The sequence below is a fragment of the Akebia trifoliata genome, chromosome 4, assembly GCF_017979445.1.
Source record: "Akebia trifoliata isolate Shusen 1 chromosome 4, ASM1797944v1, whole genome shotgun sequence".
Classification (NCBI taxonomy): domain Eukaryota; kingdom Viridiplantae; phylum Streptophyta; class Magnoliopsida; order Ranunculales; family Lardizabalaceae; genus Akebia; species Akebia trifoliata.
Genome location: NC_141378.1, coordinates 42,425,982 through 42,453,018, shown reverse-complemented (window position 1 = coordinate 42,453,018; position 27,037 = coordinate 42,425,982). Strand labels below are relative to the sequence as shown.

The following is a 27,037-nucleotide window of genomic DNA, read 5'->3' as shown; positions in this document are numbered from 1 at the left end:
TCAAATACTTGTATCAAACACAAATGTTCGTGTAGCTTGCACGGAAACGTACTCTGCTCTCTTCTCTACCAAGGCGCCAACACCTCATAGGCTCATACTTCGTCTTTCCAATTTTTATTCTAAAAAAGTTTTTCTTTTTTTCTTTTTAATTTTTTTAAATATCTGTCAGTAAGATCTTCGTTGAAGCCTGTTCTCAGGATTTCTTTTAGAATCAGAAACATAAACCCTAACCCTAGAAAACAGTTCTTGCTGGAAAATGTCGGTGAAACAGGAGAAAGACTATATTAATGTCGTCGAATTAGCTAGTAGCGATGATGAAGAAGAACGAATTGGAGTCGAAACGAGGAACAACGACACATTATTACGCCCTGTACAAGTTTCTGGATCTGAAACAATTCCTGTGTCGTCTTCAATCCATCAAAATCAAAATTTCGGGTCACGAAGTTTCTGGAAAGCTGGAGATTTTGATGTTGGTCCCACGAAATCGGCTTATGGTCAAGGTTGGTCTCCCTATTTCTTTTTTATTCAGACTTGTAACATTAATTTTAAAATTAGAGTGTTAAATTTTTTTTTTTTTTGAAAAGTAAAATTAGAGTGTTAAATTGAGAGATTAATTTTTTTTAATCTTTTTTTATTTTTATTTTTTAATTTACAGGAGAATTAGAGCATGCGCGAGTGCATCCAAAGTTTCTGCATTCCAATGCAACTTCACATAAATGGGCTTTTGGAGGTTTTTATTTTTTAATGTATTTCAGTTGTGTTTCATAATGGGTATGATTACAATATACCACACATTGTATTTCTGATGAATTTTCAAGGCCTAGGGTTCGCAAAGTTAGGTTTTAGAAATGAGACTAAATCATCTAAACCAAAGGAAGTAACTTTTTTTCTTTTTTCTACTTTTGATTAGCGGCAATAGAAACTAACTTAAGGATTCTGAAACAAATCGTTGTGTACCTTGTAGAACGTAATCTAAACCATAATAATAACTTAACTAACCCAACTCATGTCACTCCTCATCACTGATTTCGGATCATTTTTGAGGCCCGACTAAAGGTTTGAGAATACCTATTGAAGGTCCTAAAGACTAAAGAGATCCTTCCAACAAACAAAAGATAAACAAAACAACACGTGTGCACGATAAATAATGCTTCTTGGGTAAAAACATACACCAAGGAATACTTTCTTTTGAATTTGAGCAATTACTTTAGCTATAACTGGGGCAAACAAGTATGGGCTCCAAGTTGATCCCTAATGGAAACCAATTGTAAATGCATACTCGTTGGTTTACATTAAGGATTGACTTTAAGTCCATATATATATTTTTTAGTTATAGATGATAAACATAGCTAAAAGGAAAAAAAGGAAAACTTTTGGATGTCTTTGACCGTTTATAGTGACAAATTTTGTTTCATCTTTATCTTCATATGTGTTGAACTACAAAAGAAGCATTGTTATGTCTTGGGGTAGGTTTTAGAGAAAAAAAAAGTTGTTCATATTGTAAGATACTAACTCTACCTATGTGAGCATTAGGTTAGTAGACAACATAAAATGTTATCAGAACCTTATCATAGTTCGTAGATGAGCTGAGTAGCGAAATAGGATTCATGTTGCCAACCCCAATTCTTGAGATAGCGTGTAGATTACTACCTTAAGATGCTAGTAGAACCACTTAAAGTAGTCACTTGTTTGCAAAGAGTGGTATAGATTGATCTTTCTTGAATGCGACAAACACTAGCTCTTATATATGTGTATGCACACTCATATTCCTATAAAGCATGTGTATGGGGAAAGGAATCAGTGGTGGATTAGTTGGCCCTCTTTCCTTCAAGTACTAAAGCTTCTAAGTCTTTTTAGTTCTATTGAGGACCTCCCATTGGGAGTGGAGAATTAATGGGTTTCCCGTTGTTCCGATCTTTGTAGTATATGAGATCTCCCCTTTCTTACTGTATACTTTTTATTATCTATAAAATCCTTCCTTGCTTAAGATTTTTTTCATAAAAAATATTCTTTTCTCTTTTTATTTGTACATTTTATATTTTATAGAGAAATCTTATGAGTTGCACCATATAACCCTCTCCCTCTCTTACCTTCACAAAGCATGCATGCCTCATTAACGTTATTCTATGCCCCCCATGCACCTGTCTTATGATGAAGGGATGGAACTCCTTAAATTCAACTACAGCTAAGTTGTGCTTGGTTTCCATGGAACCATTTTAACATTACAAATTGTAGTCACTAAATGTGAAAATACATTATGAATTTCTGTTTTATGCAGCAATAGCAGAGCTTCTGGATAATGCGGTTGACGAGGTAAATAACATAGTGCTTTTATTCATTTATGCCTTTTTTTAATTTATTTAGGTGGATTATTTTGATATTTTTGTTGATGCAACATGGTATTGTGTACAATTTTATTCAAAGTCGCTTGCTTACAAAAATTTACACCTCTCATCTCACATAATACTATGAGCTATGTTTGTTCAATGGCATTGTTAGTCTCTTGAAGAATTCTCATTATCATTAACTTTGTGGTCTACTTATGAATTCATTACTTTTCAGATATGCACCGGTGCTACTTTTGTGAAGGTGGATAAAATCTATGATTCAAAGGATAATGCTCCTGCTTTACTTTTCCAAGGTATAATATGTGTATTTTAATATTGAAGTAATGGTATAGATGTACTGTACGAAATGTCAATATTAGTAGCAAAATATACCTTGCAGATGATGGAGGGGGAATGGATCCCGAGTGTATGCGGCAATGTATGAGCTTGGGGTACTCGAAAAAGAAGTCAAACACGACAATTGGACAATGTAACTTTCTTAGGCCTTTGGTTTCATTCTATGTTCAAGTTTACTTGTATTTAAACTCCTTTTCATATTTTGCTTGCCCTATATTTTTATCTTCCATATCATGTTGGCCTTGAACCATATTGCATAATACTTTTTTTTTGATATTGTAGAACTGTTAATTTTTGGTGGTTTTATATGAGATCATTAACAATTTCTTTGATAAGCAGTTTTATATTAAATTAAAGAGAAGAAAAGCAAGTAAAAAAAAACTATCATAGTTGAATCTAGGGAAGGAAATCCCCCATATAAAAAGGTTGATGTGTATTTGAGATATAGTTTGACGACTAGGTCAAATGATTCTTTCACACTTCTAAAAAACTGAACTGGAAGAATCTTTAAAAATCACATCCTCAGAACATGTCTAATATATTGGCAAACTGGGGGAGGCCAATGGGTTCCTTGGTGACCAAAGAATGGCAATTTTCAAGTTGTCTTCCATGGATAAGGAACCTGCAAAGAAAGATTAGAATGCCTTTAAGCCTAGTGGCATATTCGGTTCCTCTTGACTAGAATATTTGAAGCTGAAGCATCCACAAAATTAACCTTTTAATAGTCCGAACTCCTCCCTAATGATGCCTCAATGCTGGTTGGCGATGTCTTCTAATGGGATTCAAACAACTTCTTGTGAACTGCCACTCTAGAATTTCATGAAGATAAGAAGAAAAGAAAAGAAAGAATAGAAGAAAGTATAAGAAGAACATCGATTGGATAATTAGAGAGTGGGATGGGATTAGTTTCTTACTATCCCCTTTTCTTTCTATCATATTCATAATGTTGGGAAATTACTATAATGCCATTGGTAATAGATAAAAAACAAAAGTCCTTGTTCTTTCCTTACACAATTATATTTAATGTCTAAACCCCTATTGCACCTACAAACATGTGGCCCATATTGAGCTCCAACACTCCCCTTCAAGGTGGAGCATAGATATCATAAATGTTGAACTTTAATTTAATTTATTCCAAATAACCATGGCCAAGAGCTTTTATAACCATGTTTGCAAGTTGATTTTGGGATCTCACATCAAGAGTAGAGATGGGTTTGCTACATTGTCTCTAATAAAGTGACAACTAACTTCAATATGCTTTATTCTTTCTCTAATGCAAAATTCGATTGCTGATGTGGGAGCAAAATCTCACATGCCGTCGATTCCCCGAGATCTACCCTTGACAAATATCCTTGTCTTTCTTGAAAGCACACACGAGATCACATTCATACATAGAATCTACAAAGAAAAGGAAAAGAGAAAGACAATACACATGATTTGTTCACAGGATTCGTTACAAATCTGGACTACATCTCCGGGCTCCAAAGAGCTATTCCACTAATCTCAAAACTATTGTAAAACTTTTCTTTTCCTTCAATCCGTTTTTTCTTCCCCCTTTTATATAATAGGTCTTTCTCTTTTTATAGATACAAATGAAATAAACCCCTAATAGAAAAGACCACCAATCAAGGATTTCCTATCCAAATCCATCTCATTATAGAAATAGAAACTCCTTAATCAATTAGGAGACTTTCTATTTGAGGAAAAGATTACATTCTTATCTAAACAAAGTCTGATTTAAAATATACCAATTGATGTCTCGAGATGTTTGTTGAATTTGTCCTAGAATCGATCATCGAGATTTGCCTTGTTTATGCCATGTTTTTTATACCATTTTGTTCTCACAAAAATGGCTACATGTTGTGTGGTTTGGTTATCACAATGCAACTTCATCATCCTCTTATACAAAATCCAATCTCAATGATCAAAGTCCACAACAACATGAGCTCTCATGTAGTGTGAGCCATAGCTCAATATTTTGCTTTCGTACTAGATCTATCTACCACACTTTGCTTCTTACTTCGCCAAGTGACAAAATAACCCCTTACAAAGGTTTAATTGAACGTCTATCAGATGATGAACCTTCTTAGTCAATGTTGTATTTGTACTTCACAAGGTTTGCTCTTGGGGATTAATTGTCATTGAATCTTCCATTTACTAATGCAAGGACTAGTTATCCCACAATACCCTTAAATTGTTATTGTTCTTGACGTTGTTGGGCCATTCTCCTCTCATTAGCCCTCTATGCTTCTCCAGCATCTGAATCTCAGGTGGTGGAACTTTATTGGCTGCTACCACATCTTTTTATTTTATTTTTATTTTTATATAAGTGGTACCACATCTACTCCGCTCCTCGTTCATATGCATCAACCACATTGGGCGCAAGGTTGGACTTAGATCTTCTCGTTTATGCCATATCTTTCCGTATTGGTTTTCTCCTAAAGAAGAGAGAAAATCTCAGGGCTGAGCAAGTGAACCGCAAGGTGAAAATCATGATCAAGGGAGAGTTACGAGAAAAGAAAGAATTCCCACGAACGACACCATTTATTGTTGCTAATTTTTCCAATGTTCTATCAATATCACAAAATCTGGTCCCTAAGCTTATCCCTATCACACCTACGATTTGAGTCCAACGATCAAGTTAGTCTTAATTGTGACAGAGTAACATTGTTCAACATAATTTTTTTTTTAAATTTACTTCCTATCTGTAATGGAATGAACTTTTCGGCTTTGACTAATTGTCCTTGAGGAATTATATTTCTACTGGCTAGTTATGATTACTTGGTGTCCTCATTCTTTGTGCCTTTTTCCAGCACTGCCCAATGCATGTCTGAACTTGTGCCAATGTTTGGCAAAAAGGGCTACTCAATGTAAGAGTTAGCTTTTTTAAAGTTCAAGCTATCGCCACATTAATTGCGAGGTCTCGGATGATCGTCGAACTCCTTATTCTTTGTGTTAGGATGTTGACTAGCCTGAGTTGGGAGTTGGATTCTTGCATGCGAAGCCGGGACAATAGACTAGCTCTTGGTCATGGTCATGGATATAGTCTGTTTTAGTTATTCGGATGGGGAACAAGTCACGCTTCGTATCCTAAGAGGCTAGGTGGTGTATTGTGGAGTTGATCTCTCTTTGGTTGCCACAGATAGTGTGTGGCATTACATACTACTGCAATATTTAAGGCAAAGTATACCTCACTTGAAAATATTGAATATTAACTTTGAAGAAACCTTTTTTGTCAAAATTATATTTTTAGCCAATGTTGGCTGAATGTTAGTACCCTAAAGTTTGTGAGTGCTTCCATAGTTCCCTCACATTTCCTTTCCTGCCTTCTTTGGTTTCTTTTCTGTATTTCTGAAAACTCATCATGTATCTTCATTTTGCAGATGGTAATGGGTTCAAGACAAGTACCATGCGATTAGGTTCTGACGTAATTGTTTTCAGTCGTACAACTCGTGGAAGGTAATATTTGTTCCTTGAAGCTAGGTGCAAGGCACATGCTTAAGTTGCTTCCAATCCTATTAATGATGTCGACTTGTGGAAGGTAATATTTGTTCCTTGAATCTAGGTGCAAGGCACAAACTTAAATTGCTTTCAATCCTATTAATGACGTTTTGACCAATGCTCAATGTTCAAGGGAATGAAAAGGGATTGAGCTTTGGATCCATATGGTTTTGCATTGCATCTTACATGGTGTTGGACAATTACTAAGGAAAAGGTCATTAGCAGTGACAGAATTTCATGATAAAACATCTCTTATAGGAAATATTGAAGCTAATTGTAGGGACTTAATTTCGAAGAAAGGAGGAATGTAACTACACAAAACTCAATGGATTTTAGGTCTATATAGTTTGTCAATGGATTTTAGGTCTATATAGTTTGTAGGAAGTGTGTATAGAACTTTAGCCAAAACTGTTGTTGTGAGATTTAAAATCTATGTGGATATCATTTGTTCACCTATTCAAGGTGTTTTTGTGCTAAGAAGACGAATTCCTGATGAGGCTATTATAGCTTACAAATTTATCCAACTATAGACTTCATTGAGCATAATTGGGAATTTCTACAAAATTGGCATGGAGAATGTGAGGTGTATGATCATGTTAACCGGTGTTTTTTAAAAATATTTTTTGCTTAGAAGAACTCTAACCATCCTTCTTTCCCACCCATTTCCATTTGGGGTCCAAAAGTTCAATCAAGGATTTCCTTCTTTATTTGGTAAGTAGTCCTTGTGAAAATCCTCATCATGGACATAATGATTTCTATGGGAGTATCCACACTTATTATTGCTACATGTGTAAATCTTGTGAGGAGTCAATTGTTTTGTTTCATTGTCTTTAGTCTTAGCTTGATTCAATGTTGGCATCTTAACTCAGCTCTCTTTGAAAAAAGAACCCTTAGGTTAGTAACTCCTTTTGTTGTGTGTTGGGGGATTTGGTTGGAAAGGAACAAGTGGATCTTTGAAGGGAAGGGGAATCCCCTGCATGAGATCATCTCTATCAAGGGGCTTATCTTCTCCTGGAGCAAGATCTTGAAGGAGTCTAGAAAGCTATTTTTGAAGACTTTGTTTAAGTGGGATTCAATCTGTGTTTGATTGAGCTTACCTATGTTTGTTTGCTTTGTTTTTTCTTTTCTCTATTGTACTGTTGGGTGGCCATCTTGGCCCCCTTTCATATTTTTTTTGTTATTAAAATTATATATAATATAGAGTCGGGTTCCATTGACTCAAAGAAATATGACTCAAGATTTTGATCGTATAAACATAAAATTTAATTGTTGAAAAATTATCCTCGGGATAAGTATCATCAGGATATGTATGATTGAGATACACATAAAATCTCTACCGTTAGATTTTATGTTTATACTGTCAAGATCTTGTGTCATTTCTTGAGTCAACGGAACCCAACTTATATATATATAGGGAACGGTTCAGAGGCCCTAAAGAGAACCAAGTAACTTGCCAAGTTTTTTGAGACGTTGGATCTTGGCAGATCCAACGGTCTGCAAACGTCAGGCGGTTTTAAAGATAAAATTAGAGATAATTAAAGTTGCCCTCCTATTCAAATTTTAAATTCTTTAAGATATTCTTGTAAACACTTTCTTCTTACTTTCTCTCCCTCTCTCTCTCAAGTTACAGAAAGAGTTCAAACGATTCTCACCATCGCCGTCTCTTTCTCTTAAGTTACAGATAGGTTTCGAACAAAATTTCCATCGTCGTCTCTCTCTCTCTCAAGTTACAGATAGATTTCGAACGATTCTCGCCATCGCTGTCTTTCTCTCTCAAGTTACAGAAAGGGTTCAAACGAAATCGCCATCGCCGTCTTCACAACCCTCATCTTCTTCACACTCTCTCACTCGAACGAAACCCGTGAAAGATCGGAAGCCCTAATTCTCTCGTGCAAGCATCTCCTTCACTTATCTTCTTCGCGCGAAGCCAAGAACTCTTAGGTATTTCTTTCATTCTCGGTCTCTCTCTCTCTTTCTCTTTGAAATTACTCATCTTCATCCATCCATTCTTACAGGTTTTTGACAAACTCTAATTTAATTTTAAAACATAAATCTACATAATGAAATTAGGGATCTCCTAATATGTAGCAAATCAAAATTCCTAATTTTTAGGGTTTCAATCTCATCAATTTCACTATAAATTTTAATTTTTAATGTTGTTTCTTTAATCATTACTAAGTTGCATTTTGTTTGTAAGATTAAGCATTCTTTTGTTCTAAATTTATAGTGTATAAGATTATACTTTATGTGATTTTTGACTTAAATGTAAGCTATGAAGATATCTCAGAGATAGTTCATTTGCACTATCCCAGAATCGAATTGGTCACCAACTAATGCTAGAACCTGTATGATACACTCCATAACAAAGTAAATAACCAACAGTTTCATGAGCTTCAGGACAAAACATCATTTTTTGACAATTTCATGGCTATTAGTAGTTCTTTATAATCTTTTAGAAACAGCTTTCATGAAGTCATATATCAATAGATGGCCTTGCAAAATGGCTCAATTCCATTTTAGAATGGGCAAGCATTAGACTTCACTATCCTTTATGGAATCGTTCACCCAAATTAATAATTGGATAAATGTATATTTTTCAAATTAATATATTTTTAAAATTCCAAAAGTGAATTCGAGATCCAGTGATTGGTAAGGTTACAATATTGATTCTAAAGCTATTTTGTAATTGCAATTTAATCTAAGATAGATATTGAGATCCCATTTGTGTTATAATTCAGGCCCGTGTTAAAGAGTATCTTCCAATCATTGGGTTGGCAGATTTTAACAAATTTAGTGCTAAGCTCATTTTTGGTGTTGTAGGTAAGAACCTTAAAGGTTTTTTGTTCATTTGTGGATGTAGTATTTAATGAATACTTGAGATATGATATGGCATTTGAAGAAGTATGAAACTTTTGTTTTGTGTGTGTAAATGCTCCCACTCTTAAAGAGCCACATAATAATAGCCTTGTTGTTTCATTTGAAATGATATGAGGGTGCTGAGGAGGACATAAATCCATCCACTATTTTGAAATATGAAACAATGCCAAAAAAAAGTTGGGCTTTTTATTTGCCTTGTGCCACATGAAACATTATACTTTGATCCAACTTAGACAGAAAGTATACAATCAACAACATAATATCAAGATTGAGACTCTTAAAGACATGATCTAACCATTGATATTCTGTCTAGGTTAACAGCGGTGAGTTTCAACAATGCAGCCACACACACATGTTGTTAGGTAATATCATGTAGCAAATCATATAATAAAGGGGCTTCAAGTGGAGCATAAATGATAATACCTATAATTTGCTACACGATATTACCTAACAACAGGTGTGTGGCTTCACTGTTGAAACCCCACCACTATTAATCTAGACAGAGTATCAATGGTTAGATCATGTCCTTGAGAGACTCGATCTTGATATTATGTTGTTGATTCTATACTTTCTGTCTAAGTTGGATCAAAGTATAATGTTTCATGTGGCACAAGGCAAATAAAAAGCCCAACTTTTTTTTGGCATTGTTTCATATTTCAAAATAGTGGATGGATTTCTGTCCTCCTCAGCACCCTCATTTCATTTCAAATGAAACAACAAGGCTATTATTATGTGGCTCTTTAAGAGTGGGAGCATTTACACACACAAAACAAAAGCTTCATACTTCTTCAAATGCCCTATCATATCAAATATTCATTAAGTACTACATTCACAAGTGAACCAAAAACCTTTAAGGTTCTTACCTATCAGCACCAAAAATGTGCTTAGCACTCAATTTGTTAAAATCCGCCAACCCAGTGATTGGAAGTTACTCTTTAACATGGGCCTGAATTATAACACAAATGGGATCTCAATATTTATTTTAGATTAAATTGCAATTACAAAATAGCTTTAGAATCAATATTGTAACACTACCAATCACTGGATCTCTAATTCACTTTTGGAATTTTAAAAATATATTAATTTGGAAAATAAATATTTATCCAATTATTAATTTGGGTGAACAATTCCATAAAGGATAGTGAAGTCTAATGTTCACCCAATCTAAAATGGAATTGAGCCATTCTGCAAGGCCATCTCTTGATATATGACTTCATGAAAGCTATTTATAAAAGATTATAAAGTACTACTAATAACCATGAGATTGTCAAAAAATAATGTTTTGTCCTGAAGCTCATGAAACTGTTGGTTATTTACTTTGTTATGGAGTGTATCATTCAGGTTCTAGCATTAGTTGGTGACCAACTGAATTCTAGGACAGTGCAAATGAACTCTCTCTGAGATATCTTCATAGTTTACATTTAAGTCAAAAATCACATAAAGTATAATCTTATACACTATAAATTTAGAACAAAAGAATGCTTAAATCTTACAAATAAAATGTGACTTAGTAATGATTTAAGAAATAACACGAAAAATTAAAACTTATAGTGAAATTGATGTGATTGAAACCCTAAAAATTAGGAATTTTGATTTTGCTACATATTAGGAGACCCCTAATTGCATTATTGTAGATTTATGTTTTAAAATTAAATTAGTGTTTGTTAAAAACCTGTAAGAATGGATGGATGAAGACGAGTAATTTCAAAGAGAGAGAGAGACCGAGAATGAAAGAAATACCTAAGACTTCTTGGCTTCACGCGAAGAAGATAAGAGAAAGAGATGCTTGCGTGAGAGAATTAGGGCCTCCAGTCTCTCGGGTTTCGTTCGAGTGAGTGTGAAGAAGACGAGGGTTGTGAAGATGGCGATTTTGTTCGAACCCTTTCTGTAACTTGAGAGAGAGATGGCGATTTCGTTCGAACCCTATCTGTAACTTGAGAGAGAGACAACGATGGCAAGAATCGTTCGAACTCTTTCTATAACTTGAGAGAGGGAGAGAAAGTAAGAAGAGAGTGTTTACAGGGATATCTTAAAGAATTTAAAAATTGAACAGGGGGGAAACTTTAATTATCTACAGTTTTATCTTTAAAACCGTATGATGTTTGCAGACTGTTGGATCTTGGCAGATCCAACGTCTCAAAAAACTTGGCCAGTTACTTGGTTCTCTTTAGGGCCTCCGAACCACTCCCATATATATAGATAGAGAGATATAAAGAGAACGTGTTTTGATATCATTGGAGAAAGTATATTGATGATTTGCTTCTCAATCATTATCTATAAATTAAGAGTTTAAGGAGAAAATGTGGGAGGAGTCGAAATTGACTCCAACCCTAGTCAAACAATTTATTATATATCATAACCAAATAACAATTACAAAAGTTAAAAAGACGATTCTACCCCAACTAATAGTTATAACTTATTACTCTTAACAATCCCCCACAAGCTGGAGAATATATATCGTACAATCCCAGCTTGTTACAAATGTTACCCACCCTACTACAACCCAATGACTTAGTAAACAAATTAGTAAGTTGATTTTTGGTCTTCACATAGAGAGTAGCAATTTCACCACTCAGGAGTTTTTCACCAACAAAGTGGCAATCAACTTCATGATGCTTCATTCTCTCGTGAAACACATGATTAGAAGTATGTGTGTGGCTACCTGGTTGTCACAAAAGAGACTTAGCCATTTCTAATGTAAAACCTATCTCTTTATGAATGTGTTTCAACTAAGCTAGCTCACAAGATGTGTGTGACATGGATTTGTACTCGACCTCAACACTAGATCTAGCAACAATTGTTTATTTCTTGCTTATCCATGTTACAGTATTACCACCCAAGAACATACAATACCCTGTGGTGGATCTCCTGTCTAAAGGAGAACCTACCCAGTCTGCATCTGTATACCCTTCTATACGAGTATGACCATTGGACTTATATATAAAGCTTCGTCCCAAGGAACCCTTCAAGTACTTGACAATACATTGTTATGCAAAAATGAAGTCCGTATACACATGCTTGCGTTGAAGTCCTTTAGCAAGTGCACTATTTAAAGTTGATATGCTCGTATTTGCTTCATCGATTGACTTTTTTGTATAGAATTTGTCTTTAGCTTCCAGTAAGTCCTTGTTGGAACTTTCAATCATTTTTATAATTGTTTGTAATGATTTTCCTAGGCGTACAACAGAAAGCATTGGTCTTCTCTCGTATACATTTTTGAGGAGAACTGGGCAGGATGATGTAATTGTTCCTATGGTAATTCCTCGTCTTAATTTAAGTAGCCTTTTGAGGTATTCACCTTTTTCTTTTATTTGTTAAACTTCATACATATTTTTCTGCTTGCGACGCAGGTTGATTTTGAACTATCGGATTCTGAACAGATGAAACCGATAATTTATAGCTCACAGGATGAATGGTCTAATAACTTGAAACTTATCCTCAAGTGGTCTCCCTTTGTTTCAGAGGAGGAGCTTATGCTACAGGTCCTTTTGGATAGATGAAACCTTACTTTTAGTCTATCTTGGTGTCTTTTAAATTAGGTTCTTTTACATGTTGTATTACTGATAGAAGTTATGGCATATGTTGTTGTTGGTTTTTTTTGTTTTGTTTTGTTTTGTTTGTTTGTTTGTTTTTTTGTTTTTTTTGTTTTTTTTTGTTTTTTGAGTATCTGTATTTGGTTTATTTGTTTTGCATTCTTTAATTTCCATTTATTTTATGAGGTTTTCAAGTTGTACACTTTGAAGCCTGGTTTCATCTAATTCATTTTTTCGCGTTATAAAATAAGAATTTATTAGATAAGACTGAAATTAAAGGAGGAAATTGGTTTTAAGAACACAACAATGAGAAAAAAGAAAAAATATATGCAAGGGGTCGACAATCATACACAGTTAAGATCCTCCCAATTAAGTAGGATATCCTCTCCAGATGCCATGAAATCGGTCTTGATAACCAATGAATCGCAATGAAGACTTGCATTAGAAAGATCCGGTAATTGTGCTCCTTCCAAAGGTCCAACAAATAGTGGAAGTCAGGTTTTTCCCAATATTTCCTCCTTATTCCCAGAAAGCCATTTGGCCAAAAGCAAATGCATCTATCACATCCTTAGAAGATAACCAGAACTAACCAAATAAAAAAGAAGAAGATAAAACTCCACACTTGCATCTATTAATTATATGATTTACATTCTCAATTTCCTTTATACTATGCATCTATTAAAGATATTTTATGATTCAGTAGTAATTCAGTGCTTATTTGATATGGTTCATTGATATTAATTCTTCTATATGGTATTAAGTTCTTTTCCTTATTCTTTACCTACTTGATGTCACTCTCCATCATCGGGGCTTGGACTGAAAATGTAGTGTAAAAAAACATTACATAGGCAGTGTGGAGCTTTGCTGTATCCTAATTGGCTAAAAAGGAATCTTTTGTATGGCTTTCTAGTTTAATTTTTAATTTATTTATTTATTTCTTGTGTGACATACATTGGTGCTTTTCTTTTTTGGGTTTATTTTTGTCTGTGAGTTGTCAAATCAAATGTCAATAACTGGTGGATCTGTTGTTGATTATGTTTATGTATAACATTTTAGTTAACTTGTTATTCTATTGAGGGGAATTTTGACGTTAGAAGGAACAGTACATTTTTAGGTTGTGGCACTTAATTTCATGATTTATTTAGAACTATTAAATATGAATTTAGAAATTTTTTTTTCTGCCTTTTGGCATTAATCGTATTTTCTAATTAGATTCTTTTGCACTTTTCAGTTTGATGATATTGGACCTCATGGAACAAAAATTATTGTATATAATCTATGGCTTAATGATGATGGTGTTCTGGAACTGGATTTTGACCATGATGAGGAGGTATGTCAGATTTATTTGGTGATGCAACTTACCAAAATAAATAGTTTATGTGATGATGAATGTGGTGTTCTATATCATTTTTCTTCTTCATCGTCTTTTTTTATTTTATTTTTAATTTTCAAATCTTTATCTAGTAGAAGTTCATAGGTAACTTATAGGACCTGTACAAGTCCTCTTCCCTAGAAAAGAGATTGAAAGTATTTGGCATTGGTGTGCATCCTTAACCTAGAGTAATTACATGATCCCCAAGCCAAAATATTCTAAAATAGTAATCCTCTTAGTGGTGTATGGTATACTGTATAAATAAAATTTGACTGACCTCAAACACAGTTAGATTGAAGAAAGCCCAAATGGGTTCCACTTCATGTCAAACTCAGGATAGTACTGTGATGCAAAAGAAAGAATCTACCCGGAAAGATGCATGTTCTCACCAATTGTGTACATCTTTTTTTTTTTCTTTTACTTACAGGATATACGTTTGAGAGATGAAGTTAACAATGGAAAGTTGTCCAAAAAGCATGACAGATTAATCGAATCTCATATTTCCTACCGTATGCGTTATTCATTAAGGGTGTGGTCTCTTACTTCTGTGATGTATATTAGGCTCAGTGTTTAAGTGTTAGATGCATCCATATACATATATTAATCTACTTTTCATTGCAGGCTTATGCTTCGATGTTGTATCTCAGAAAACTTCCAAATTTCCATATAATATTAAGAGGGGAACCTGTTCAGCAATTCAATATCTCTGATGAGTTGAAATTCTCAGAAGTGGTAATGTACAGACCAAATCTTGGGATTGCTTCAAAAGAGGTAAATTGCATGAAAAAACACAAATTTTCATTACTTCCTTTTGATAGACTAGTAAAATGCATGTGCGTTGCACACGGACTATCATATAATTATTAAAAAATTTGCTTAAATTAAATTATTACATGAACATGACAATTATTTTTCTAAACTTGGATCTCTTATCATCATGGTCATTCTAGTCTTTGAAACTATCTATGTTTATCTTTATATCCAACTTGTATGTCTAAGACTTCTCAAGACCACTACTCTTACTATTCAAAACAATTTGCTTAATAGCAGCCGGAGAGCTTTATTATTAATCTTACTTGCCACGTGCTTGGTAAAGTTATATGATCACTTCATTAAAAATGTCACTCTTATTTTAATAATCAATTATTCATGCAATAATATTGAACACATAGCCTCATGGGCCTTAAATTAGTTTAAAACATTCAGAATGTGGAGGTAGATAGATCAATTGATCTTGACCAAGGAATAGCTTGACAATTTTATTTTTTGACCCCTTGGGTAGCCGGGCCTCTTGGGACACTCAAACTATCAGAAACACATAAAAAAATTCTAAGTAAAAAAATTCCTCATAAAATTGTAGAACCCAGTAAAAGGAAATTATTATTTATTTTTTATTCATTTTTAGCGATTGTTTTTATTTCATGGATTATTGATAACCCATGACCTAAAGTTTAGAGTCGTTGGACCAAGACCGAAGTCAAGGTAGTGAAATTGCAAGAGTGTGGGTAAAGGAGGTAATTAATTGCAAAGGCTAGGGCAAACTTTGGGGAGATTATCAACTCGTATTCATTTAGAATCCCAAAGAAGAGTACAACTCGTATTCATTATCTCACGAATCCCAAAGAAGAGTACAACTCGTATTCATTTTATGTTTTGTATTATATCTTGCTTTGTGAGTACAATGTGGTAGATGGAAGTTTTTGTTTGTTTGTTTGTTTGTTTGTGTGTGTGTCATTTTTCCCGACTATTATATTCAGTTCTATAATGTTGTGGATATTTTCTTTGGAGATGCATATACTCATTGTCTTATTAGTTTCTTGTGATTCCATTTCTGTATAATTACCTTTGAAGCTGCATCTGTTTCTCTTTAGTATATTTCTATATGCATAAACAGATAGTAACATAGAGGTTTTAGGTTTCTGTAGAAACAACAATCGGATTTGTGAAAGAAGCCCCAGCTCTTGGAGTTAGTGGGTTCAATGTCTACCATAAAAATCGCCTTATCAGGGTATGCTTCTATTACGTTATTGGACATCTAAGACTTATTTCCAATGGTGCTTTTCCTATGATGTTTTCTACTCCAAACTAGGCTCTGCTTGACATGTAATAAAATCATTTGCATTGAAATTATTTACAGGAATCTACGTTTATTGGCTCTTTGTGTTGCCCGTAAATGAAGGTTCCTGTAAATCATTTTCAATCCCCACAATTTAGACCACAAAGTTTTCAAATTTTCAGCCAAAAATTATTTTCATACACAAGTCCTCTGGAGTTCTGCTAATGTTTCTGGTCTCTTTGTTTTTCTTCTTCTCATCCCTTGAAAAAGAGAGCTTCTATTGCCACACTAACTTTTACTTACAGCACCACTAGATGTGTGTTAATTCTATGGTGATTTACATATGAATTGGGGTGCTGTTGGCAAAAGTTGGTGTGGTCATAGAATCTCTCCTGAAAAAAATGGACCCCCAAAGTGGTGGTGGTGCACCCAAGATCCTATCTCCCTCTCTCTGCTTTTCTGAGCAACATTCATGAATGACCAAAGATAATCCTTTCAGTATGTTTTTTAACCTAGCATTAAGCGAGCAAACATGCATTGCAAATATTTGCAAAGACAATGGTCCTCCAAAATGCAAATGGTCAACTCCATACTATGTATGGCCTTAGTAACAGAATTTTTCATACTCCCTAAGAGTATTGGCAACACACAAATCACAATAATTATGTGGTGCCTTGGTGTCATTGTTTCAGCCCTTCTGGAAAGTCACTAGTGAAGGTAATAGCAGAGGCAATGGTGTTATTGGTATGCATTTTCTCCAAGGATCGCATTTCCAACTATTTCTTTTAAATTTCCATTATTTATATCACTTCACTTGTATATATGCCAGGTTTTCTTGAAGCAAATTTTATCGAACCGGCACACGATAAACAGGATTTTGAAAGATCTGCTCTGTTTCTCCGACTGGAAATGAGGCTTAAACAAATGATCATAGATTACTGGTTTGTTACTTCCGTGTAACCAGTTTGGTCGTAATATTCTGTTGTGCTCTTTGGGGTGTTCATAGCAATGTTTGTCTTTTTAACACCAACATATGATGTTTCCTATTTTTTCTCTCTTCAAAAGCTAAATTGGCTTCTTTTTGGTAATTATTTTTTCTAGACTTCCAAATGTTCTTAACTTTTTGTCTATGGGTCAGTTTGCACAAAAATGGATCAATAGAAATCTTTTATCCATAGTTAGAATTTTCCTCTCTTTATTTTGTCCAAAGGCCCGAAGAAAACTTAATACTGTACATGGAATATATATCTAACTCCATGAGAAATGCCTCACAAAGCCTCCGGTTTCTTACCCTTTGCTGTGCCATTTTCTTTTGGGGAGAGTTTTATCTAGTGAAACATCAGTCGTAAGGGAAATATGACCTCTTTTTTGGTAGGAAAGCATTTGAAGGCCGGTATTGAACCCAATTCTATGGTATTTATTCTACTCACAGGCTTTATCAACTAAGAAAATTCACACCTTACTGTGTCCATTTCTTGACCTCCTGGTTTGCCATGTTTCAAAAAAGAATCATATTAAATTACGAGCTGCTATTGGCACCCCAACCTTTACTTGTTACACCCCAATTAAAAAAAATGTTAATGGTTGAGAATAAGTAAAAGTTGGGGTGTCAATAGTCTCTCTCTCTCTAGATATCTATTTTTAGGTTTAGAATTTTTTTTATATGAGCCTAATCTTAATCCTAATTGTAAACAACTACTGAAATTTTATGAATGAGTGTTATAATGTTTGTAATGTTGATAAATAACTTGACTCAAATCTTTGTAATGTTTGAATAGTTACGTATAATCTTTAATTTAGGTGTGATAAATAATTTAATAAATTGGGGTGTAACAAGTCAAAGTCGGGGTGCCAATAGCAGCTTTCTTGATTAGTTAGTCTCTAGGGATGAGAGCTGTTCATTTCCTTTTTTTTTTTTTTTTTTGTAATCTAATTAGGGAAAAATGATTTGTGACTGTAGTAGCCTTAGAAATAGATACTATCAACCTAAATTTTTTTCTCTTTGAGCAAATGTTGTTAATTATGGTGAGTCATTTTCCATTCAGTAACAAAGCCAAGAATTTGACTCTGCTGTTCAAATTTCTGAGCCGGCGTTTTAATTACTCCTCTGAGATTCTGAGTTTGACTTTTTCTGAATAATGCAGGAAAACTCACTGCCACTTACTAGGACTTAAGTCACCAATTCCCAATATACGTAATATGCAGAATGAATGTCCCAAGGATCAAACTTTTGGTGGATTTGCAGCTAATTTGCAGAACGAATTGGTTTCGGATCAACATGTCATTGGTCTTTCAGCTAATTTGCAGAAAGAAATGCGTTTAAATCAGCCTGTCGTTGGACTTGCATCTAATTTGCAGCCGGGATTGAGTAATACACAGCCCGTAGTTGGCCTCACTGCTAATTTTCAGAAGGATTTGCCTGCTGTTCAACCTATCATTGGACTTGCAGCCGTAAGTGTTATTAGCTCTTCTTTTGGTTTTTGTTTTTCCTAACTAATCCTTACCAAGCATGTCTCACAAACAATTCCTGGTTCAGGATGGTAGAATGCAAGCAAATGCAATGTACATGTAACCCGATGGAAGGGAGTGGATATGTTGTGATCGTAGTATTAAATTTTGACATATTTCCACGTAATACACCGAAATATTTCCATTTCCACAAGCTCCGACACGAAATTTAACTGACAGTTTCTTTTTGTATATATCTCGGTAGAAATCACTATTCATTTTGCAAAATATTTCGATGAATAGTGAATTTTGATCAAAATTATCAAATTTTAGGTATGAAAATGCAATATTTCGGTGGAAATATTTTGATGATTAGTAAATTCCGACCAAATTATTCTTTTTTGAAAAAACTTATAATTGCTATTAGAAAGAACTTGTAAATTACACATAGTATTTACTAATAAAAAATTGCGCATAACATTCATCCGTTACTATATATGAATTATGATTAGTTAGTTATCTATATCATCTTATTTTAATGTATTTTAAGCATATTAGTACATTTATATAAGCACGCATACAATCAGCCATGTTTTAATTAGTTGGATTCATTAGCAATTTATTCATACTTATTCAAAAAATAAAAGAAATATAATAACACATAAATGCAATACTTAATAATTTCTTCATTTTAATGTCTTATATATTAAGTTGTATGTAGTTACCACAACATTTGTATTCTCATTTTCATCGTCAGCCTCTCAATACACATGCATGTGTTTACAAAATGTTGTTGATATTCAATTTCGCACTCCATATGGTAGTTTATTGTATTTTGATGACTTCATCAGTTGTTTTAATGCCTAGTTTATCATTTCCTATAGGGGATGAAATTTTCTTCTATATTTCTGTCATTTTCAAAAATTGTATTCATTTCCTCACTGATCGAAATATTTTCATTTCCAAACTAACCAAAATAGACACCGAAATCGAAATTTAATACCTTGCTTGTGAGTCACTACCAAGATTTGTCTTTTTATTTATTTATTTTTGTTGTTTGTTCCTAAATATCTGCATTTACATGCATATTTGGTTTATGCGTATTTCCGAGCGGGGGGGGGGGGGGGGGGGGGGGGGGGGGGGGGGGGTCTATCTATATCTATAACTAGAGTTTGCTCGTGCCGGTAAAAAAGGAAAGATGGTAAAGTTAGAGGGGTATCATTGAAAAAGTGAGCAAAAGAAGAAAGATAGTAAAATTGGAGGATATTATTGAAAGGGGGATGAGAAAAGGCAATAAAATGGGTAGTGTGGATCCCACCACTGTAACTAGAGTGGGACACACCGTTTCGTTTATACCCCACAAAATTGTAGTCGGGCTCCAATGACCCATGTTGAATGACTCATGAGAAAAAACATGATCTCAACCATGTAAACATGAAGTCCAATGGCCGGGACTTGCATTTATCCACATAACACAAATCTCGAGGACGTTTATTTCGAGGATAAATCTCAATCATTGGATTTTTTGTTTTTACAGTTGGGATCATGTATTTTTTTTTTTTTCTCTGAGTCAATGAATCCCAACCCTATATATCTCCTCTGTTTCTATTTCATACTAGTTTACTTTCAATTGTATTATTATTTAGCTGCAATTGAAGATTGAATACTCGAACTTAATTCATGTTTAATCATCACACAGGGTTCTTGTGAACAAGGGGCATCAGTAGATAGCTCATCTTCCGCATTAGTTGATCAGATATGTGAAGAGAACATACAATTATTCATGAAGTAAGTATTATGCATTCATCTATCTTGCAATATTCCTAAAATTGTTTTGCCAAGCATTTGTTATTTTATCCCCATACTTACATTATTGATGTGCTATAGGATTTCTTCAAGTGTAGTCCAAATCAGTAATGTGAGACTAGAAGGCCTGTTTGACCGGATTAAAAAATAATAATAATAATAAAGAGCTGATATTTGCACCCCAACTTTTACTTATTGCACCTAAAAATTTTAAATTATTTATTACACCCCAATTAAAGATTAAAACACACTCTTCAAACATTTCAAAGGTTTAGCTCAAATTATAATCTCAACATTACCAAACATTATAACACGTTTCAAACAATTCTAGTAGATGTTTACAATTATGATTATACTCATAGAAAATCCTAAACCCAAAAAATATAAATCTACCAAAAAGAGAAAGAGAGCGTCTATTGGCATCCCAACTTTTACTTATTCTCAACCATACCCTTTTTTCTTTATTTTTAATTGGGGGTAATAAGTAAAATTTGGGGTGCCAATAGCATCTCAAAAAAAAGATCACTAATCCAGAAAGGGCTTTAGTATGTCGTGAATACTTTTCAAAAAAAAAAAAAAGTTTGTCGTGAATGTTGTTTGTCTTACAATCAAAGGTGCACCAATTGATATCATGCAAATGAACATTTAGTTAGTTAGGTTAGCGTACTGGATACAACTACTAACCTGTCCAAAAACTTCATTAAAAATCCTTACATCTGGTTTCAAGTCAGACATTAGCCATTGATCCAAGACAATACTGATAGAGTATAGAAAGTGGGTTTTTAGGGTGGTTAATAATTCAATCCACTAAAAGTTATGTGAAACTTCATAATATATAGAAGCAATCCTATGCCTTTGCATATATCAGAGGCTGGTGAGCTTCAGAAAGGCTGCATGTATCTTTGTTATTGTGACTGGAATGTGAATGACTACAAGATTGATCTCATTACTAGCTTGTTGGCATGCATTTCTGGTTCCTTGGATGAGGATTTGTTCCATGTGCAAGGCCAAGATGTAAATCGTATTTTGCTTCAATGTGGTGTGGCTAGAGAGGGGTGGGGATCATTCCTTGATCTGTTGGTATTTGTTGGATATTGTCATCATTGGTGTTGGATCTCTTCCAAAACTGGCACATCTTTGCTTCCTCATCTAGAGGCCATTTTATATGGTGATTAACCAACAAGGGGTTGGTGAGATGGTCAGGACCATGCCTCGGGAAGCAGAGGTCCTGAGTTCAATTCACTTCACCCCATGTTGGCCACCACCCTGGTGCTTTAAAAGGCCAGGTACACAAGGCACGTGCTGGAAGTGGTGACGGGCATGTCCATGGGATTAGTCGGACTATGTCTGGATACCCATACATGAAAGAAAAAAATATATATGGAGATTAACTTTTTCGACATGTTGTTTCTAAAAGGGAGGGAATAAGAAGTTTCTTAGGGCTATGAGGATGATATCCTTTTGTTTAGAGAGCTGCTATTGGCACCACAACTTTTACTTATTACACCCCAATTTCTTAAATTATTTATACACCCCAATTAAGGATTCAAACACCCTTCAAACATTTCCAAGGTTTGGCTCAAATTATAATCTTAACATTATATCGCTCATTCAAACAATTTCATTAGTTGTTTACTGTAAGGAATTCAACCTGAAATCCCCAATCTGTGAGAAACAAGAAATAGAGAAAAAACACACGTCGAAGAAGAAAACAATCACACGCACAAAACAGTATTTACGTGGTTCGGCAATTTGCCTACGTCCATGGAGTTGCAGAGATTTCACTATTTTCGAGAAGAATTACAAAGTGCGGCTCCAGTCTCAAAGACGACAACCAAAACCTTTAAAAAATCCTAATCACCAAAAACGGCTTCTATATAATGTGCACAAGATACACAATGGGTTACAAAACGGGCCCAAAAAAATTTTCCGAGGGTGTTGCCCCCTGGGCTCTCAGGAGGCTTATCCATGAGCGCTCCGGCCTATCGGCCCAAGCCTCCACTCCATAGACTAAGCCTCAGAAAATATCCCATCAAAATACCACGCAAACATTATTCGGGTCGGGTCGGGTTGTTAACTGGATCAAAACATAACTAGGTTCCACAAAGCCCAACAAATCTCCCACTTGGAGACTAGTTCAACCACCAACATCAACTGCAATCTTCCGAAATACAATCCCTCATCCCTACAACTCATCCTCCTATCCTCAAGCTAGAAGACCAACTGAAGCTGCACACAGCTTCAGCTTCTCAATAGTGACACCCTTAGTCAACATGTCTGCCAGGTTTTTAGATCCACAGATCTTCTCGAGTATTATCAACTTATCTTCAACAAGGTACCGGATAAAGTGGTATTTTGTTTGTATATGTTTCGACTTTGAATGAAAAGTCGAATTTTTAGTAAGAAAAATTGCACTCTGACTGTCACTGTGTAGAATGCCCATCTTCTGTTTCTTGCCCAATTCATCAAAGAAACCATGTAGCCAAATCATCTCCTTCCCAGCTTCAGTTGCTGCAACATATTCAGCTTCTGTAGTAGACAAAGTAACAATCTTTTGTAAATTTGAAGCTCAGGATATAGCTGTACCACCCAGAGTAACTACAAACCCTGTAATACTCTTTCTACTATCAACATCACCAGCAAAATCAGCATCTACATTACCCTGCAGTTTCAAACTTGCACCTGTGAAGCAAAGACATGTATCTGATGAACCCTTAAGGTATCTCAGAATCCACTTGACTGCCTCCCAATGCTACTTACCAGATCTACTCATGAATCTGCTCACAACTCCCACTGCATGTGCGATGTCTGGCCTTGTACACACCATAGCATACATCAAGCTGCCAATGGCTGAAGCATAAGGCACCTTGCTCATTTGACCCCTTTCTTCATCCTTCATGGCTAACTCCCATTTGCTTGAATTCTCATCTTGCAAGGCTTCATCATAACATTCTGGCTGACCACCATCAGTCAGCAAGAGATAATTTAGAGCGGGTGAATAACGTTGTGGAGGTCTAGTGGTCTTGGAAGATCTGCGAACTTCAGCTACAGGTGTACTCTGATCTACCTGTGAATCTACATTCTCCTTATCTTCTCCACCCATTTTTCGAATAGTACTTTCAGTCAATTCATCTAAGTTGACAAACTCAGATTTATTATGAACTATCTCTGTAATATCTGGCACTACATTTAACCTATCCTTATACATAACCTGTTCATTAAATATCACATTTCTACTTCTGATGATTTTCCTGTTTTGTTCATCCCAAAACCTATAGCCAAATTTCTCATCACCATAGCCAATGAAAAAACATATTTTTGATTTTGCATCAAGTTTACTACAAGCATCAGAATCAATATGAACATAAGAAAGACAACCAAAAACCTTTACATGGGAAAACTTCACCTCTTTTCCGCTCCAAACCTCCTCAGGAAGTTTGAATTCCATGGGAACTGATGGTCCTCGGTTTATCAGATAAGCTGCAGTGCTAACAGCATCAGCCCAGAAAGTTTTTAGTAGTTCAGCATGCAACCTCATACTCCTAGCACGCTCATTGAGAGTTCTGTTCATGCACTCAGCCACACCATTCTGTTGTGGTGTCCCAGGAATGGTCTTTTCCATCCTAATTCCTTGTGCAGCACAATACTCACTGAACCCTCCATCTATGTACTCTCCTCCATTATCTGATCTCAACCATTTTAGTTTCAAGCCTATTTCTGTCTCAACCATGGCCTTCCACTTCTTAAAAATTTCAAATACATCAAATTTATTTTTCAGAAAATAAACCCATACATTTCTGCTTGAGTCATCAATGAAGGTGATTTAGTACCTTGAACCTCCAAGGGATGCGACCGGAGAAGGCCCCCACAAATCAGTGTGTACTAACTCCAATTTTTCAGCCTTCGGTGTTCTGCCAGTTTTCAAGAAACTCACCCTTTTCTGCTTTCCTAAGATGCAGCTTTCACACATGTCAAAATCAATGGACTTTAATTATGGTAGCTTTCCTCTAGACAACAGCATCTTCATCCCTTTCTCACTCATGTGACCAAGCCTGCGATGCCACAGGTTTGTGTTAGTACTTGCTTCAGTAATTGCAACTATATCTCTTGGACTTGAGGTCATATATAGAGTGCCAGTCTTCTTTCCACGAGCTAATACTCTAGCTCCCTTTGTAACCTTCCAAGTACCACCAACAAATAATATTGCATGCCCTTCATCATCAAGTTGTCTAACAGAAATCAGATTCCTCCTTAAGTCAGGAATATGTCGAACATTCTCCAGTAGCCAAACAGACCCATTGGGCAATAATATTCGGACGTCTCCCATACCCACAACATCCAAGGCTGAACCATCAGCCAAATACACCTTACCAAAATCACCTGCAACATAATTTTGTATGATTTCTCGGTGTGGAGTGGTATGAAACGAAGCTCCTAAGTCCAAAACCCAATCATCAAGTGGACTGTCTACTGCAAGAAGTAATGCATCCTATACCTCTTCTGTTACAGCATTAGCAGAATCATCTTCATTCTTCTTCTTAGGACTTTTGCATTGCCTCTTAAAGTGACTTGTTTTCCACAATTCCAGCATTGTACTTGTTGGCCTGATCTAGATTTACTTCTGTTCCGATTAGAATTTCTGGATTTTGATCTGCCCCGATTTGAATTTCTATCATTTCTTCTGCCTCTTGTCTCAAGGTTTAGGGCAGAATCAGATCCTGAGGTTTCGCCTGCATCTCTTCTGCAAATCTCTTTAACCAAAATAAAATCTCATATGTCATTGTACTTCAACTTTTCTTTACCTGTAGAATTGCTCACTGCCATCCTCATTGCCTCCCAACTGTTTGGTAAAGAAGCCAAAACGATCAGTGCACGGATCTCATCATCAAAATCAATTTCTACAGACGACAATTGATTTGTGATGGTGTTAAATTCATTCAGATGTTGTGCTACTGATGCGTTCTCTGCCATCTTCAGATTGACCAGTTTCTTCATCAAATGCACCTTGTTGTTTGCTGACGGCTTTTCATACATACCAGACAAAGCCTTCATCAGATCTGTTGTGGTCTTCTCCTTTACAACATTGTGTGCAACAAACCTAGACAGAGTTAACCTGATAACTCCCAGTACCTGTCTGTCAAGAAGAGCCCATTCATCAGCCTTCATAATCTCAGGTTTTTCCCCCAAAAGAGGCAGATGCAATTTCTTCCCATAAAGATAATCTTCAATTTGCATCCTCCAATACGCAAAGTCTATGCCATCGAACTTTTCTATTCCAGACGTCTTTCCTGCTTCCTCTACCATTGCTCCCACTCAAACCTAACCCTAGGCTCTGATACCAGTTGTAAGGAATTCAACCCGAAATTCTCAATCTGTGAGAAACAAGAAATAGAGAAAAAACACACGTCGAAGAAGAAAACAATCACACGCACAAGACAGTATTTACGTGGTTCGGCAATTTGCCTACGTCCACGGAGTTACAGAGATTTCACTATTTTCGAGAAGAACTACAAAGTGCGGCTCCAGTCTCAAAGACGACAACCAAAACCTTAAAAAAACCTTAATCACCAAAAACGACTTCTATATAATGCGCACAAGATACACAATGGATTACAAAACGGGCCCAAAAAATTTTCCCGGGGGTGTTGCCCCCTGGTCCCCCCAGGAGGCTTATCCATAAGCGCTCCGGCCTATCGGCCCAAGCCTCCACTCCATGGACTAAGCCTCAGAACATATCCCATCAAAATACCACGCAAACATTATTCAGGTCGGGTCGGGTCGGGTCATCAACCGGATCAAAACATAACTAGGCTCCACAAAGCCCAACAGTTTACTACTATGATTAGGCTCATATAAAATCCTAAACCCCAAAACTAGAAATTTAGCAGCAACAAAAAAAGAAAAAAAAACAAACAAACAAACAAACAAAAAGAAATGAGAGCTTCTATTGGCACCCCAACTTTTAGTTATTCTTAACCATTCACTTTTTTTCTCTATTTTTAATTGGGATGTAATAAGTAAAAGTTGGTATGCCAATAGGAGCTCTTTTTTATTTTTTTAAATTGGTTCAAATATTCCTGGTGTGCACAACTACCCACCCCCCTTAGCTAGAATTAGCGACGGTCACATTTTCCCTTAAGTACAGATTTCTAGCATTCCAACCTCTTTGATATCCAATTATTTGCTTCAATGTTCTTTGTTATGCAGAGAGGTTTCTTAAAACTTTATGATTGATTTGAACCTGATGTGTTCGGCCCTTTTGAACAGGTGTGAAGAGCACAGACAGAAGGAGATCGAATTAAAACAGACGGTATGTGAAATAATGTATTGGGAAATAAAAATATTAGTTGATTTAATTCTTTTGTGAGACCGCAAAAAAAACATATTTCTGTTTTTGCGCATCTTGACTCAAATAGGTTGAGGAACTGGAAAGAGAGCTGGAGGAAACCAAAAGAAAATGTTCTCAACTTTCTTCACATCTGGAAAGCCAAAGGAAGCATAAGACTATGAAGCAACAAACAGAGAAGACATGATGAGGTTAATGTTCGAACAGTTCTTGATCAGACACACAAAATTTTTGCAACCTCTAATACTAGTTAAAAAGTTAGAATCGTAGTGTTATATTCCACTATATATATGTTTTTTTTCCCCCTTAAATTAGTTCTCTTATGACATTAAACACCAGTCCAGGCTTCTTTATTGATGTATAGTTCAGTGAAACCTTTGTTTCGATCAATTTGTTTGGCTGTTGAAATGGAAA

At 35.3% G+C, this 27,037-nt stretch overlaps 1 protein-coding gene across 2 annotated transcripts; it reads left to right on the top strand.

Annotated features, from left to right (window-relative positions):
• Window positions 1-27,037, top strand: LOC147405076 (protein MICRORCHIDIA 2-like). 2 transcript variants are annotated; one of them, XM_086441196.1, is made up of 18 exons: window positions 1-500; window positions 656-730; window positions 2,279-2,313; window positions 2,563-2,641; window positions 2,728-2,817; window positions 6,068-6,143; window positions 12,239-12,317; window positions 12,413-12,544; window positions 13,827-13,925; window positions 14,395-14,496; window positions 14,589-14,738; window positions 15,883-15,975; window positions 16,716-16,740; window positions 16,853-16,964; window positions 18,168-18,474; window positions 20,171-20,259; window positions 26,545-26,587; window positions 26,694-27,037. In XM_086441196.1, exons 1-18 carry the CDS (start codon window positions 257-259, stop codon window positions 26,808-26,810), a joined length of 1,947 nt encoding a protein of 648 aa, XP_086297322.1. In that variant the 5' UTR covers window positions 1-256; the 3' UTR covers window positions 26,811-27,037. The 2 variants fall into 2 exon arrangements, with proteins under 2 accessions (XP_086297322.1, XP_086297321.1); XM_086441195.1 differs by having other exon boundaries at window positions 16,716-16,767.

Bases quoted from the DNA above. Each gene is read 5' to 3' on its own strand.
- LOC147405076 (XM_086441195.1), top strand. From the start codon at position 257: ATGTCGGTGAAACAGGAGAAAGACTATATTAATGTCGTCGAATTAGCT. The intron at 20,260-26,544 runs GTAAGTATTATG...CCTTTTGAACAG, and splicing joins AACATACAATTATTCATGAA to GTGTGAAGAGCACAGACAGA. The intron at 26,588-26,693 runs GTATGTGAAATA...TGACTCAAATAG, and splicing joins AGATCGAATTAAAACAGACG to GTTGAGGAACTGGAAAGAGA.